The 18,111-nt window shown below is 44.3% G+C and overlaps 1 protein-coding gene across 3 annotated transcripts; it reads left to right on the top strand.

Annotated features, from left to right (window-relative positions):
• Positions 1-1,752: 1,752 nt before the first annotated feature.
• LOC121853540 (serine/arginine repetitive matrix protein 1-like) lies at positions 1,753-17,077 on the top strand. Of its 3 annotated transcripts, none has more exons than XM_042347739.1 (5): positions 1,753-2,245; positions 12,089-12,750; positions 13,018-14,927; positions 14,979-16,382; positions 16,597-17,077. In XM_042347739.1, the coding sequence occupies exons 1-5, from the start codon at positions 2,215-2,217 to the stop codon at positions 16,727-16,729; spliced, it is 4,140 nt and encodes a 1,379-aa protein (XP_042203673.1). In that variant the 5' UTR covers positions 1,753-2,214; the 3' UTR covers positions 16,730-17,077. The 3 variants fall into 3 exon arrangements, with proteins under 3 accessions (XP_042203673.1, XP_042203674.1, XP_042203672.1); XM_042347740.1 differs by having other exon boundaries at positions 13,018-14,972; positions 15,222-16,382; XM_042347738.1 differs by having other exon boundaries at positions 13,018-16,382.
• The last annotated feature ends 1,034 nt before the right edge of the window (positions 17,078-18,111 follow it).

The raw sequence follows: 18,111 nt of genomic DNA, 5'->3' as shown, positions 1-18,111 counted from the left end.
GGTTACTGGGCAGCTGAACCACCCAAACTTTCACAATAACAACCACAACTACAACTATCTTTTCCACACCTACTTGTTAAAACATCTCAGGCTGTTTTTCAAATGGTTTATTGGTTTATGACCAGGATTAGTTGTTGATTAAATTGGTTTCTTTAATATATGGGTGAGAAATTAGTTAAATTATGTGTATTACATCAATAAATACTACACACACACACACACACACACACACACACACACACACACACACACACACACACACACACACACACACACACACACACACACACACACACACACTTTACTGGGACACTTTCCTCATATATTCCTTCACTACCGCTGGCTCCTCACCGTTCATCCTTACATAGATAACTTTAATACAACGTCACCTGTCTCACCTGTATCAAAACTGTCTGTCTGTCTAACACTTTCAACTTACCTGTCTATCTATCTATCTATTTACCTGTCTATCTATTTGTATCTATTTACCTATCTATCTATCTATCTATACATCTACCTATCTACCTATTTACCTGTCTATCTATACAATTAAGCCATCCTTCACCTATAAACCTGATCACCTTACAGTTCGCTTTATATTTATCAACAATTCGTTTTCACTTCCAAATAATCGTCTCCTTCTTCATCTTCTTGTTCTTGTTCTTCTTCTTGGTCTTCTTCTTCTTCTTCTTCTTCTTCTTCTTCTTCTTCTTCTTCTTCTTCTCCTTCTTGGTCTTCTTCTTCTGCTCCTCCTCCTTCTTCATCTTGGTCTTCTTCTTCTTCATCTTCTTCTTCTTCTTCTTGGTCTTCTTCTTCTTGGTTTTCTTCTCCTTCTCCTCCTCCTCCTCCTCCTCCTCCTCCTCCTTCTTGGTCTTCTTCTATATAAATAAAATAAATACCCAATATTTTTTCCCCAGCGTGGTACAATATTTAATTTATATCCCGGTATTATTTCACCTTCCTTCCTACCTAGTGAAAGTCGCTCTTGGCCACCAGGTAAGTGTCTCTCCTCGAATTTCTTGAAGAGTAAGAGAGGGAGAGGTTAGGTTAGGTTAGGTTTAATTGACCGGCAAACACGATTTTCTCATTTGAATTTATAATTAGAGAAGGGTGTTAGATTACCCCTCTTCCTCCCTTTCCTCCTACTACCCCCTCCCCCCTCCCCACGTGAAGACTTACATTCACCTCGGACAATCCAGCGAGACTCATCATCAGGTAAGATAAGAAGAAAGAAAAATCCTAATTAAAAGAGGCAACAGGTAAATACAGGAGGGTGACACATGCATGACCTCGCGACCTCCCAAACTCTCTCACAGTGACACGACCTTAGCCCCTCGTGATGGACTGTGGGGTGAGTGAGAAGGGTCATGGAGGGGGGACTGGGATGAGGGGGCTGAGGGGGGGCTATATACTTTTCCTGCCCAAATTGTCAGTGTTAAGACAAACGACCTAAATCACAACTCCCTTTCCCTTCTAAACAGTTCCTTTCCCACCGCTTGGCCCCGGTCGACCTACATGAAGGCGAGGCATGGCAGGCGTTTCTTCCTCCTCTCCTACTCCTTCTTCTCCTTCTGGTTCTCCTTCCCCCTCCTCCTCCTCCATCTCCTTCTTATTCTCCCTCCTGGTCCTCCTTCCCCCAACCCCTCCTTCTCCTGCCTTCCCTTCCTTCCTCCTCCCCACCAAGATTTCTAGCAAGGTGTACTGGGGTCAGCGGCAGGTCGGAGAAGACTTCGAGACCCGCCAGCAAATCCCCGCACGCCAGCGACGCGACCACACGCCTTGCTCGCCCTCCCTCTCTACACGCCTCACCTCCCAGCCCTCTCATTCCACACACACACATACACCATCACCTGACGAAGTACACACCTTAGTCAATTACCTGGTGGCTTTTGATTGATTTAGCCATATTTTGAGACATTGAAAGACACTAAAATATCGGGATTAGCGTTGAGTCCTCTTCAAAATTTCGGGTCCTTCGTTACCTGGGTAAGCAAAGTAATTTAAATCACCAGGTATAGCGACTGTGGTGTTGTGGTGGTGTGGTGGTGCACAATGAGACAGGTGTAGGAGTGTGTGGTAATCAAGTCAACCAGGAAACAAGGTATGGACGACACCACCAGCAGGAGGAAGAAGAAGATTTAATAGCATTGAGGAACCACCGAACGTGAAGATCTTCCTGCACCTTCTGCCACCACCCCAGCAGGAGCCATCACCATGAACTTCACCCTCACCACACCCTCGATAGGTGAGTGCCCTGGGTCTTTAGTTTATCACAGTAGATATTAAGTTATTTCTGTGGCTCATTTAACCCTTTGAGTAGGATTAATTAAATACCTGGAGCTCCTGAAGAATGTCCCTCGCCCCCTCTGCCAGGTAGCGCTGAAGGGGGAGATTCTCCAGGTAGACACTCGCAGGGGGGAGGGGGAAGTTCTTAAGGTGATTCAAACTCCAGAGTACAAAATAAATTTACTCAGGAGAACTGATCATCGTATTAGCATTATACTCAAGGCATTAAGTAATAGTACTCAAGGGGTCATGAAATAGTACTCATAAGGTAAGATAAATAATTCAATAGGTTACCGTACTCAGTCTCTTGATATTTGTGTTTACAGAGTCCATTTATACTTTTATTTATAAACAAAGTCCGCAAAGTTTATGTTTATAGAGTCCATTAATGTTTGAGCTTACAATAACATCAAGGGATTTTATAAACACAAACACCAATGGAATTTTCTTTACACCATGTACAAGATGTGAAAACCCACCCTTGACCACCAGTATAGCTAGAATCCCAAAATAAAATATGTACAAATCCCACCACCACTCCACACACACACACACACACACACACACACACACACACACACACACACACACACACACACACACACACACACACACACACACACACACTACCCCTTCAAGAAACTTATACAACTAATACTATAACTATGAACATGTATATTCATTTTAAAATCCTATTAAATCCTATTAAATCCTTCTCCTCCTTCTCCTCCCCCATCATGACTGACGTATCGTAACATTTGATCATTTTTATACTCTCTGTTGACTTATTTTGGTCAAGAACGCCATGCTTGTGTCTGTCTGTACCTGGGTTAATATTTTCTAAGACGGTGGCGGTGGTGGGTTAGGTTAGGTTAGGTTAGGTACAGTCTTGGGAAAGTTTTGGTGCCATTTTTGGGGTGGAATTATTCATGCTGTTTAAGTGTGGTATTTGAATTAGTAATGACTATTTAAAAGAACACACACACACACACACACACACACACACACACACACACACACACACACACACACACACACACACACACACACACACACACACACTGAGGCTCCTTTATGGCAAATAGTGAAGATTCCTCAGTAGTCGTCATCCATAAAGGTGCACTCCGCGACGTGAGACAAGACAGTCATTGGTATCTGTTTGTATGGCTTCCTTACCTCCTTACTGCCATACACACACATACAACATACACACACATACAACATACACACACATACAACATACACACACATACAACATACACACACACACACACACACACACACACACACACACACACAAGACAGTCATTGGTATCTGTTTGTATGGCTTCCTTACCTCCTTACTGCCATACACACACATACAACATACACACACATACAACATACACACACATATACAACATACACACACATACACACGGAAACATAAACACAGAATCAGATGATCTCTCTCTCTCCCTCCTTTCTCTGTTTCTCTTCTCTCTCCTTCTCTTTCTATGTCTCTCCCTCTCTCTACCCCTCTGGCTTTCTATCTATCTTTCCCCGTCTCTCTCTCTGTCTCCCTTCCTCTCTCTTTCTACCTAGCTCTCCATCCCTCCATTTCTCTCTTTCTATCTCTCCCTCTGGCTCTCTCTGTCCATCCCTCCCTCCCTCCCCCCTCCCTCCCCCTCTCTCTCTCTCCCTCCCCCTCTCTCTCACACATCCCTTAACCACAGTCCATGGGTGGTAAAGGTGATTGAAAATAAGTATTGTATTAGTAATTATTATACCCCTCCTCCCCTTGACCATATCTGGCCATTGGTATTCTGAACTTCTAATTGTTTCCCGTGTCTGTTGGTTCTTGTTTATGTCTATTGTTTAGTTGTTTGCCTTTGTTTTCTCTTCAGCTATAGTACCGTGTGGTCTTTGTGTTTACTTAAGGACATGGTTAAGCTGCTCACTGTTATGTTGGGTTGTAAGTCATTTTGTATTTGTCTTGTTCGTTAGATTATGGTTGTTTTCGGTGAGTAAACAATTAGTCTTACTTTTATTTTCTACAGTAAACAAAAGACGTCACCTTTATTTCCTCAGGTAAACAAAACAAACAACCTCCCCATTGTTTGCTCGGGTAAACAAACAACCTACCTATTATTTTCTCAGGTAAACAAACAAACATCCTTCCCTATTATATTCTCAGGTAAACAAAACAGACAACTTACATACTATTTTCTCATGTAAACAAACAAACAACCTTCCTATTATTTGCTCAGGTAAACAAACAAACAATCTTCCTATAATTGGCTCAGGTAAACAGGTCTCCCCATTTTCTTTTTTGTTCTTACACAACTTTAAGTTATCCTCATCCTGTTCACCTGTCAGCTAATTAGCCGAGTGGACAGGTACTCACTTCTTGGACTCCCACATTCTCCCTGTCGGCTTGTATACCGTACACAGTCTCTTGAGTATACGTACATACACCGTCACGCACACAAAGACACATACATACATACAGAAACACGTACATATACAAAAACACATACACACTCATACATACACAAACACACACATATACACAAACACAAAAACTCACACATACATGAGCCAATGTTAGGTTAAAGTTTTTAATATAAAAGGAATTTCAACAGTCTCACGAGTCTGTCCACTTATAAACTACAGTGTATTTCTGATTTAGGTGAACATATTGTGAGTTATGTTCGTTGAATAAACAACAATGATGAACTTGTATAATAAATGGAGCGGATAATTTACTCCACGACATGTTGGTTAATACACGTACAAATTAAAAGTTATATTCTTTTACAATACACAAGCTATCTGTTTACGTCTCGTGTATGTAGTTAAATAAAAAATGCTTATCTCAAATAGCTAAATACTTTCTCTCGCGTATCTACATGCTTTCTCTCCTCAGTTAGGGTAGAAATTCACCTAAAAAAACAACAACTTGGAGGTCCTTACCCCTCCTCTCTCACCCCCCTAACCCCCACCTCATCCCTCCTAACCCCCCCACCTCACCCCCCCCCCTCAGTGTGTACCTGTGTCGTGATTCACAATAATTACTCCAGGTGTAAATTCTCTACCTAAATTAGTGTTAAGAGAATGTCCAGTAGTTAAGATTACCATTGTGTAGTTCCTAAACTTGTGAGAGAAACATTTAACTCAAGGAGCTCTGAGAATCCCCCGGGGGCTCGAGATCTTCACTACGAGAGACGATACCTTTGAGAACACCCCGAATCCCTGGTCGTCAATAATGGAGTTTGTTTAAATGTGTTCTCCCAATACTCACTGTCACGAGCCGTATCAAAATATCTTCAAAACATTACTGGGAGTGTTTCTGTGCAATTTTTTACCTCAAGTGTCCCTCCCTCCGCCCAGGTGAGAGGTCGGGAGGTCAAGTCTCTGATGGACCCCCTCCCCCCCCCCCCCCCTCATGACCTCTCAGCTTGTCCCTATTCTTAAAGATTCCTACGTCATTTTTTTGTTCTTCCTTCTTGTAACTTGAGATTGTACGTGGACGTGGTAGAGTCTCTGAGAATTTTGGTGCCATTTATTGAGTTGCTGATGAACCCCTTGAGTACGATGTATTTACCCCTTGAGTACGATGGTTTAACCTCTGAGTACGATGGTGAGCCAACCCCTGGGAGTACGATGGTTTAACCCTTGAGTACGATGTATGGTTTAATCCCTTGAGTACGATGGTTTAACCCCTTGAGTACGATGGTTTAACCCCTTGAGTACGATGGTTTAACCCCTTGAGTACGATGGTTTAACCCCTTGAGTACGATGGTTTAACCCCTTGAGTACGATAGTTTAACCCCTTGAGTATGATGGTTTAATCCCTTGAGTACGATGTGAGCAATCCCTCTCTTTGGAGTAATGATGGCAAATCCTTAGTCACAAATGAATTAAACTCTGGACAATGATGTATTTAATTTCTGTGTGTGTGTGTGTGTGTGTGTGTGTGTGTGTGTGTGTGTGTGTGTGTGTGTGTGTGTGTGTGTGTGTGTGTGTGTGTGTGTGTGTGTGTGTGTGTAATAGCAATAGTTGTGGGCGGGACAGGGAAGTGGCTCCACCTCTCGGTCACTGGTACTATCATTTGGCATAACACATTAACGCCTTCTTGTATTTCTCCTCTCACACCCCCCTCCCCTTTCCCCTCACCCTTATCTCCTGTTTCTCTACCATCCTATACCCTTCCCATAAACTTCCATTCTCTCCTCTCCCCCTCACCACCTCTTTCTTTACCCTCCTCTTTATCTTTCAGTATCTCCTTTCCCACCATGCTTCCTCTTTCCTATCTTCTTTCCCCTACCAAGCCCTTCCTCCTCCATTCCACGCTCTCCCACACCCCCACCACTCCTTCCTCATCTCCACCACCGCCCCTTCCCACTCATTCCTCCACTTCCAACACCCCTCCCACCACCTCCACCATCAACACCCCCTCCTTCTCCCTCCCACCAACACCCCCTCACCACCAGCAGCTACAGATCCTCCTCCCTGATGGTGGGATAAAACCATAAACCTGTTGACTTGGCTGTAGTGACCACCACCACCACCACCATTTAGAGCAGCACTACATGACTTTCACTTAACCTTTCCCGACTGCCTTATACTCACCCTAATATCTCCTACCTTTCCCCGACTGACCGATAATGTTGACTTTTTTTCCGAATGACTGAACGACTGACAATGTCCTTCCCTACCTTTTCCCGACTGACTTAACCTACCCCCTTCCTCGCCAAGAAACATTCCCCCTCCTCATGCTCCACACCCTCTCCCCTTCCCCCCCCCCTACACCCCTCATGTTCACTTCAACTCCACTTCTTCCTCCATTCCCCACCCCTCCTCTCATGCCCACCTCCCCTCCATCCCCTACCCCCTTATGTTCACTCGCAGCCCTCCTCCACCCCCCTACCCTCCCAGTATGGTATCATCACCACCATCATCACCCCCTACCACCATCATCACCCCTACCACCACCATCACCCCTACCACCACTATCATCACCCCCTACCACCACCACCATCACCACCCCACGACACCATAGTTGACTTCTCTCCATTTCACTATCAAAACAAACCCACATAATGACCAACTACTTCTTCTGTCCACCACGATTAGGAACTCACACACACACATTAAATACTAACCTATACTATTTAAAGTTTATCACTACAGTTATAAACAAGGTAAATAAAGCTCTTAAAATATATAATCCATCTAAGAGCAGCATTAGAGAGTTAACAAAGGTGTATTAGTGTCTGATCCCCGCGTCCATGAGGCTTCACTAAACTCTCTCTCTAAGGTATGATCTCAACGGGCCAATGAGCTGATAGGTATCGGGAATCTCTGGAGTGCTGCCGCTAGTTCTTAGGTTGTCAGGAGGTATTACTTCTACCCCTTGAGTTTATGGGTGGGATGGGGTGGGTGAGAGGGGAGGGAAGGGGATGCCGGTGGGGAAGGGTGGGATCGTTCCGACCATCCAGTTCACTACTACACACACACACACACACACACACACACACACACACACACACACACACACACACACAAGCCTTGAGGTACAGTAAAAAAATTCTTAAAACTCTAGACGAGATCACAACTATAACAACAACCACCACCACAACCACCATCACCACCACAACCACCATCACCACAACAACCACCATCACCACAACAACCACAAACGGAACATCTCACCACAATAAAACCCTGAGATAATGGGAGAGATTTATCCAGTATTTGCCTCACTCACCCTCACTTCCCTTCCCTTCTCCTCCTCCTCATGTGTCTTAGGCCTACCTATACCTACCTAACTACACCCCTTCCCTCCTCGCGTCTCTCAGGCCTACCTATACCTACCTAACTACACCCCTTCCCTCCTCGCGTCTCTCAGGCCTACCTACCTACCACAAACACCACACAGGAATGCTCTCTCTCCACCCCACAAACCCCAGTGGTTATTTCTTTACGGGAATATCAATGAGTGATTTGAGGGACTTTCTCCGACAGCGTCAAGAACCCGGCTTTAGATATCCTGGTCGGGGAGTGTACTAGTTATATCCGGCTGTCGGTGAGAGGTAAACAGGCTTTGTGAGGGTGACTATAGGCTGTGTTGGGAGAACTAGGCTATGTGGAGGTGAGTAAGCTGCATGGGGAGGAAAACTAAGCCGTTGGTGAGGGTAACTTGGCTGTGTGGTGGGGGTGACTAGGCTGTTGGTGAGGATAAGTAGGCCGTTGGTGAGGAAAATTAAGCTGTGTGAGGAAAACAAAGCTGTGTGAGGAAAAGTAAGCTGCTGGTGACGAAAATTAAGCCGTTGGTGAGGAAAACAACCGTGTTGGTGAGGAAAACTAAGTTGTGTGAGGACATCCCAGCTTAGTGGACGCAGCATCTATCTACCGTACAGCTCTCGCGGCAGGAATGTCCACAAGAGGGAAGGATCCTGGGGCATGAATCACTCCACAATGGTGAGGTTGACCCACACTCTGTGATAACTATCTGTCCAAAACAATGTGTGCTCTCTCTGTCTTTCTCTTTTATCTCTCTCTCTCTCTCTGTCTGTCTTTAACTCTCTCTCTTATCTCTCTGTTTCTCTCTCTCTCACTTTATCTGTCTCTCTCTCTCTCTCTCTCTCTCTCTCTCTCTCTCTCTCTCTCTCTCTCTCTCTTCTCTCTGTTCTCTCTCTCACTTTATGTCTCTCTCTCTCTCTCTGTTTCTCTCTTTGTCTGTCTCTTTTCCCCCATCATTATTTAATCTGTGAATATCTTTTCTAGCTCTCTCTCTCTCTCTCTCTCTCTCTCTCTCTCTCTCTCTCTCTCTCTCTCTCTCTCTCTCTCCACACGGCCTGGAAAGAATCTCAACCACCAGTGATGATGGACAGGCCACTCCACCACCCACCACAATGATTCATGTTATATCTCATAAGAAAAAGGAGAAGGAATGGCTGGGGGAGTATCGTATGTCTCTTATTGAAAGTTGTTGCTACGATGACTTGTGTTCGGTGCTTATTAACTAACTAACTCTGGTTGATGTATGTAGTAACTAAATAATAATAATAATAATGATGATGATGATGATGATGATGATGATGATGATGATGATGATACCATGCCTAACCTATCCTGACCTAACCTAACCTAACCCTTCCATAAAGCATTAGGGTGTTAAACCATAAGGTAAAATAAACTGGGGTTCCTAATCTTACATGCAATCCACAGTATCTTGGCTAAATTTCCTTATCTAATTTATGATAACATTTATAGCTACACTAACTCACACTCATCATAAAAGGTGTAAATACAAGACCTTCCCCAGCACTTGACGTTGACCAGAACCGCCAATATTTACAAATGACTAATGTTTTATCCTCCCACCCACCACCCCCCCCACCCCCACACACCATCCATCTCAATTCACAGTCATAATTACGCCATTTATACCGACCTGTGAACCGTGTAAGGGCCAAAACCTAACCTTTACATTGGTCACTTGGCAGCGTCGAGCCAGTGGAGAAAATCATGAGTTTGGTTTATCTATATGGAGGTGAAGTGAGTGGCCGGCAGCGCTTGTGTGTGTTGCCCGGCCAGTGTCCAGTTTATACCCTGCTGGCCGGATAAAAATACGATATATCCGGTAATACATAAAGGTTAGAAGATAGGTTGATAGGTGTATGTGTTCAGTATATCGTTATACGTGTTCACATTGGTGTATTAGTGAGGAGAAGTACGTCACACCACACATCTTTTATTCTTGTAGATTTAACAAAAAATACGAGTAAATACGTTTTAAATCTGCTCGCTCGTGTGTGTGTGTGTGTGTGTGTGTGTGTGTGTGTGTGTGTGTGTGTGTGTGTGTGTGTGCACTGTCCACTGGGTATACATATACATACACACTATATTTCCTCAAAATTAAATAAATAATAAACAGTAAAAAATTAAGACATATACACATAAATACTTCACTACCAAAACATATCAATAAAATCAAAGACAAAAATAGAAATAACACAATTATTATCTATTGGAGGAAAAGAAATAATAGAGTCTTACCACCTACACATATCTTGGTATAATATAAACACATAAATTAAACACCACCATATCACACCCACCATCAGAAGGTGTTTCCATAAAGTGAGAAATATTTACACCGAACCAATATGTTTTTGCAGCGGCGTAGACGGTGTGTCGTGTTAATTCTCTTTTTGACTCTAGCTCAGAAATTATACCCAGTTAATATATTGGTGCTGGTTCGTTGAAATGACAAAACTGATGGGAAATATTAGAGGAAGATTCACATGAGATAAGAAGGAATATTTAAAAACAGGAATATGGTGGTGTGAGGGATGCAGGTGAGGTCAGGTGAGGTCAAGAACCCACTACTGAAGCCAGCACTACGGATCCCACTATTCCGGACCCAACACCCCGGATCCCGTGTACCCTCTATCTAGGAAATAATGAAGTCAGGTATCAAAATAATCTATAATTAATTTTAGTCAGATATAAAAACTGAGGTGGTCTGAGGAAACGCACCTCACCCCAAAACCACATATATTTATTTACATTTTTAAAGAAGAATAAAAGCTTTAACTGAAGTAAATAAAGTATTATAAACACAGGGTGAGTTTCATTACTTAAGCAAGAGGTTTCGGTAGTGTGTTTAAGACTACACCTGCCGGGAAGGAGTGGGGGGGGAAGGGGATGGGGTGATTTACGGCTGGGTGGGGGAGGGCGGGCGAGATCATCTTTCCGACGTGGTATTATCGTTAGCCACGCCAGCGGTATCAGATAAAAGCTTAAATATAGAGATTCACATTTTATTTCGGGGATGGGTGGATCCTGTGTAGAGATGGCTAAGATAATTATATTTTCCTTTAATATTATACGGTGGATCCTCAACAGCTGGAAGGTGAATGAACGTCGCATGAATCCTGGACTGTTGTTTTTTAGGGAAAATATTTTGTGTTGTATAAAGATTTGATACGGGGGATTATGTTATTATTGAGGTAATGATACGGTGGAGAATTTTATCACAACTTCCTCACCAAAACACGAGAAAACTCACACTAAGGAATGAAGAGGTTGGACAAGTGTACTTTAAAGTTTGTTGTTGTTATTGTTGTGTTTGTTTAAGGTGTTTTAACTGTTGGTGTCGTCAAGCAACGGTCACTAGGCCTTGTTGAGAAAGATGAGGGATGATTTTATTTTTGTTTTCAACGAATATTACTGAGAATGGGAACATTACTATAACAGGTGTCGATGTGGCGTAAGTATAGACAAAGTCCTTTCTACCCTCGTTCCTTATCTGTCTATTTATACATCTATTGTTTCCTGATGCACACACACACACACACACACACACACACACGAGCCCTGTGGCATACATATGATCCCGGTGGTGACACTCTTGCTACTGAAGGTCAGGAGGTGAGATGGACCCATTGTCAGGGAAGCAGGACAGGTTAGCCGCGCCACCACAAGAAACTACACCCGGAATATCTCACACAACACCAATTTTACTCCCGGGACACTCTAATTAACTTCTTGCTGCTCCTGTTACCGATTAAATATACCGGTATTTCTACTCAGGGTGGATGGAATCAAGAATAAATTGACCAATCCTCTATTCGCTGTTATCAATTGTCAATCATGACTGGAACAGGTGTTATAATGCGGTGTTCCTCTCCCATAATAATGCTCCAAGTATCTGAGGTGTTTCTTGAGGGTCTCGGTTCCTCCTTATATTACCAGAGATTTCTGTACAACATTGCACGACTAAAAACTAATCCTAGTCCTCATGTTGCAGGGTGCCTCGTCCTGTGCAGCCTGCTATACCTGGCGAGAGGACAGTCACTCTTCGAAGAGGTGGACCTGACCCTAGGTGCTGGCCCTGCCATCCCCGCCAGGTCCCAGCCTATACGAGGAGCCCCAATCCCTGCATCTGCCGAACACGCAACTTCAGGAAAGTCTCTCTTCGGCGGCCCTAAGATGTCCCTCAGTATGAAGGAGCTTCAGGAGAAGGGATATCGAGATGAGACAGCGAGGAAAGAATTCCCGTCCTCTGGAAATATTCCCAGCTCTGGCATCTACAGCGTGATCCCAAAAAACAGGCCCAGAGTAGCGTCAGCCACCGTCTCCACTCGCCTTAGCGACATTACACAAGGTGAATCACTTTTCGATGGCGTGCCAAATGCGGGGGCCAGTATACACGGCCATAATGCGAGATATTCTGGTGGCAGGCGGTCGAATCCTCGTCCAACATCCAGAGTTGCACCCGACCGCCACTCCAGCCTCTTCGACTACTCCGAATTCGTCCTGCCATCGTCTCAGACACAGTTCACCGACAGACGCCCTACCTATGACCCAGTTTACGACGATTACTCTGACTTAGACGACCCCCCTCAGCTGTCTCCTCCTACCAACGCTCACAGGTTCCGGCTGCCCTCCACCAGGAACCACAGTTCAGAGGTTAGTGTATTATTTCCATTTGATATTAATAAATCAGTAACAGCCACAATTTACGTGTATCCTGAAAGCTATATTGTTTATATTTTAGTTTATTGGCGTAATAGAGCGTCGATAAGTCTCTATGAGGCTAAAGTTAATTTCAACCGTCACCCTGAAACGATGAAAGTTGCAGTGCAAGTCTGGCTTCCTTTTCTTGTCTACCTCACAGTCGTAGTAGTAATAATGAATAACAATGTTACCTAATACTTGGCTCACTGTCCCATCCAGGAGGACCCAGACCAAGACACCACCTCAAAAGCTCTTCAACTGTTGATCCTCTATGCTGAACAACTGGCCACCGCCCTCAACACTACCACACAGCGCCCCTCATCCTCCACCTCTTCCACCACCTCCTCTTCCACCACCTCCTCTTCCACCACCTCCTCTTCCACCACCGCCTCTTCCACCACCGCCTCTCCCACCACCACCTCCTCCTTTCGCGAAGAACAGGGAGACTTACAGCTCGCCCTTGAAACCTTAACAAGTCAGAATACTAAACGTCTGAGCCTTTCTGAAGAAGGAAATATCGATTTCTTTTCTCTGTATAATGAAAATAATCTCTCTGAACTGTCAAAACTTTTAGATACAACTGACGGTAAGAGTAAAGAGGGACCCTTCTCTACTGATAAAGACTTAGATGAAAAGACCATAGCTGACATAAGAAGACGTAGACTGGAAGACTTAAGACTAGCCTTGGAGATTATCACAGCGTTTGAAAATCCGGAATTGGGAGATGATAAAGATGACGACGAATTTGAATTGAAGTTGGCTAAATCTATTTATAATGAGCAAATAAGATCACTATCAGAACTTAACAGGAAGCAGAGAGACACAGTACACTCCCTCATGACAATGGTAAAAGGCTCCAAATCACGTCACCCAAATTCTTATATCTTTCCTCCCGTTAAAGACCCTCGGCCTCCCCAAACTCCACCTCTCACGATTAGATACAACCCACCAACCCAGAGTCTAGCACTAGCTAACCCTCCACCAGCCCCACCACCTAGCCCACCGGGTATTCCACCACCACCTGGCCTACCGGGTATCCCACCACCACCGAGCCCACCGGGTATTCCACCACTACCTGCCCCACCTGTTCCCCCCTCACCAGTTCCTTCTATAACATCTCCAACCAATAATTACCTTCCCCCAGATGATAATGGGGCCTCCTTGTTAGCCCGGGATCCTGTACTTCAGCAGGGGCTCGCGTTCACCATCTCTCAAGCAGAACTGTTCCGTCTCCGGGCCCCACAGTCACCGAGTAACCTTCCACAGATAGCGAACACCGCAGCAAACTTACAAACTACGTACGGCCTCCCCAACAGAAACACCGCCCCTGCTACTACTCCCCAGCCTCCTCCAGTATTGTATATTGCTGTGCCTGCTGCCCCACGCCTCCAGGCAAACCCCCCAGCGATCCCACCCCCTACAACCACTACAACCACCACGACACACAGACCCTCAAGGGAGTACCTGCCTCCCAGAGCTGAGGAAGTACAGCCCCTAAATTCTTACTACAGACCTCCCGACGGGTTCCTGCCTCTCGAGGGCACCGGTAGCCGGGATAACCCCAACAAATGGCAGCCCATCACAGCACCCAGAGACTCAACACATCCCGCGAGTGATTCTCTGAACAACCCGACCGACTCACGTCCAGATAATGCCAGCGACAAGTCTAAGGGCAACGCTTACTATTACCATTATCATTATCACTTCGCCGGGGAGAATGACGGGCAGTCACACCCAGGGATCAAGGAGAGTTCTGACAGTAAGGACCATAATTACGAGTCGTCAGGGTGCACAGCCGGGAATGCTTGCGACGATCAAACACAAGCAGATCATTCCCATTCCAGTGAGAGAGACGGAAAGGATGTTCAGAGGAGTCCAACCCAGAGAGAACCATCATCACGTTACTCAGCGCGAGGGTTGAGGGAACCTTCACTCGCTCCAAGTCCTCCGTCTAATGCCATCACCGCCCCACGGGAACAGAGTGATCAATCAGTCTCTTCTTATTCTTCCCTGTCTCAAGATCCTACCGAAGACGTACCTCAGATTCGGTCTCCACCCTTCAGTCCACCTAGTAAAAGGTACAGGTCACCATCTACAACACCTCCTCCAGCTAATCAACCAATGTATAGATATGGACCCCCTCCTACAACACCTCCACCAGCTAATCAACCAATGTATAGATATGGACCCCCTCCTACAACACCTCCACCAGCTAATCAACCAATGAATCAATATGGACCCCCTCCTACACCTCCACCAGCTAATCAACCAATGAATCAATATGGACCCCCTCCTACACCTCCTCCAGCTAATCAACCAATGTATAGATATGGACCCCCTCCTACAACACCTCCACCAGCTAATCAACCAATGAATCAATATGGACCCCCTCCTACAACACCTCCACCCGCTAATCAACCAATGAATCAATATGGACCCCCTCCTACAACACCTCCACCAGCTAATCAACCAATGAATCAATATGGACCCCCTCCTACACCTCCACCAGCTAATCAACCAATGTATAGATATGGACCCCCTCCTACAACACCTCCACCAGCTAATCCATCAGTGAATCAATATGGCGCCCCACCCGTAAGACCAGCAAATCCACCAGCCACTCCCCCAAGTCCCCCATCTCCTCCTCCCGCGACCCCTTCTCAAGCATACGGTGCTCCTCAAACCCAGACACGATTCCCTCGATCTCCATCATTGTACACTCCTCGGTTACCCCCAGCCACTACCTCACGCCCGGCCAACCCTCAGCCTCCTGCTCCTCCTCCCACCACAACTCGCCCCCCCAATGTGTACGTGTTCCCAGTTCGACCTCCTCCGCCACCCAGAAATCCGTTCTCACTGTCGAAGAAATCCAAGCCTCCTAAGTACTTCCGGCGGGCTCCCGTTGTGGCAGTCGGCCCAGTGCCATTTAGACAACAAGTTGGGTTTGCGCAGCCCGTTAGTTCCACACAGAGAAGTCCTGCCCAGCAACAGCGTGATGCACTTGATGAACAGCGAGATGAACTGCAACTGGAATTAATTCGCAATGAACAACAGCTTCGACAAGAGCAAGAACGGCTGAAAGACCTGAATGATCTTCAGTTGCGCATCAGACTTCAGGGACTACAAAGAGAACAACTCAAGAAGAATTTATTCAAGAGGCTCGAGAAAGAAAAGGTCTCAGACTATAAAACAATGTTCTACAAAGGGGCCATGTTGCTGGGTGCCATGTCACTTCTGCCCATGGCTGCTGGTCGACGCAGGAGAGACGCCTCGCAATATACATTTACTGACAGTCTGTTGACCATCCCTGCCGCTCTACCTGAAGCTCTCACTCACAAGACGCTTGAAATGTCTCCTTACCCCTCTAGCGGCAGCGTTAATATATCCTTTGAGGACATCATCAGAGCGCTCCCTATAACGGAACTGACCGAGCTGGAGGAAGATAATTTACAGGACCTCAAATCCTGGTTACCACCGCCGCCCACCCTCCGGGATTATGGTTGCCTCCGTCGGTCCTTCTGCAGGCTCATGCGGGAGCTGGAGGACACGTCGCTCTATCACGAGTTCCTCAACCAGTACCTCCAGTAAGTATGTTCTTTGTTTACGTTTACTTTCCTTCATTAAAACTTTGTCAAAAAAAATAAAATAAAGTCTTCAAGTCACTTTTATGATGTTCAAAATATTCTTTCTCGGTGAAATTTAATGACACATTCTGTTTCATTATTCACTAAATACAAGAAGGTAATATAATTCATCAGTGTAAAACATACACATATTTATGTACAAATACCATCACAGGCTGTTCCCGGAGTGGAGGGGAGGACCATGGGTGAGGGAGGCTCTGCAGGAGGCCCAACGAAGGGAGCACCACAACCCTCACACACCCCAACAAGAAACCTGCCACGTCTTCCCCTGTGCCTTACCGGACTAATAACTTGACCTTGTTACTCATTACAACCACATGCTGGAAAATGACAGCGACTGGAGCCTTCACGCCACACATTGCACCGCCTATTAGCTTGTGGGAACGTTAGGTAGTAGTACGCTATAATGAGTTGCAAAAGCGTGGAAATATCTTAGCAAAATCCATAATCATTTTTATTGACATTGTTAGGATGCCATATTAGCTTTTTTTTTCTATTTATTCATTTGTATGTTATTAAGTTCTATAAAATAAAGCGTCCTTTGTGTATTTCAAGTTAGCTACAGTAGTATTGGTGAAGCTTGGTGTATTTACTATGTTCACAGCTACGTAAAAATAAAGTTATGATTAAATGATTATGAAAAATTTTACTATCATATTAGTTAAAATTGTTAAATTAACTTACATTAGCTGGTTGTGGTAGTTCCTCCATGCTAAAACGTCACAGTAATGGACATTAAAGCTATATCTCTCCTGGAAAGTTCTTAGCTTCCAGGATGAAATTAGCATGACACTGATATCCTTGGTAATGCACTCACTAGTCTCCCGTACAACATCTAGCAGTTAACACTCCTGTACACCAGTATCTTATGTACATATAGATCAAAAGTCAGCTTAATTTGACATCAGGGAACACAGTAGGAATAAATTATCACTCACGGTATCTACACTTGGCGCCAAACAGCTGACGGTCTCTACATTATACAAATCTATATTATAACTAGTAAGTGTATTATACTTTTACTTCTTTATATACTAGTTTTATTGATAGAGAATTATATATATATATATAGGTGTGCTACAAGATATTTTTGCTAAAGTACTGTTTTATAATTTATAAGTGTATGAGACAGTTAAAGGGACGTTATGTCAACATTGAGAAATAAAACAAACATTAATTTATTTAAACCTTTCTGGTGTTATCAGGCTAATTATGATGACTGACTTATATAAGTACGTGAACACAACTTAATTAAGGATATTTACAATCTTTTTTTTTAACAGTTTATTATAAGAATAGCTTTCCCATGCACCAATTTATCGACAAATCCTGCACATAAATTAACATACACAAATACCAAGCAATTTGTAAATAGGAAATTGATGGGGTTTATATTACCTGTAAACCAAAGACTACATCTGCCGTTATAATTTGAAAAAGAAACATCAGTAAATTAGATTAGTTAATATTAATACAGAAACTTGATATATGGCGTTTCCTTACTTGTTTCAAAGAGAATAAAAAAAAATGGCATCATATTGTAATAATGAAGCTGAGTGGATACAAGACTATAAAATGGCGTGGTTCCATATCCATAATTTGGTGGACTGGGCCATTATGGTACCCAAAGCTTTGTGGGGGGAGCCAAGTTATATACAATACACCGTCC

This window comes from Homarus americanus, unplaced genomic scaffold, assembly GCF_018991925.1.
Source record: "Homarus americanus isolate GMGI-L3 unplaced genomic scaffold, GMGI_Hamer_2.0 scaffold4896, whole genome shotgun sequence".
Classification (NCBI taxonomy): Eukaryota; Metazoa; Arthropoda; class Malacostraca; order Decapoda; family Nephropidae; genus Homarus; species Homarus americanus.
Note: the sequence above shows the minus strand (reverse complement) of the source record. Positions and strands in the feature narration are given on the sequence as shown.

What these genes read in the sequence shown, in the direction of transcription:
- LOC121853540 (XM_042347738.1), top strand. Translation starts at nt 2,215, where the DNA reads ATGAACTTCACCCTCACCACACCCTCGATAG. An exon ending in CCTCACCACACCCTCGATAG is followed by an intron (nt 2,246 to 12,088) that starts GTGAGTGCCCTG and finishes CTCATGTTGCAG; the next exon opens with GGTGCCTCGTCCTGTGCAGC. An exon ending in TTCCTCAACCAGTACCTCCA is followed by an intron (nt 16,383 to 16,596) that starts GTAAGTATGTTC and finishes ATACCATCACAG; the next exon opens with GCTGTTCCCGGAGTGGAGGG.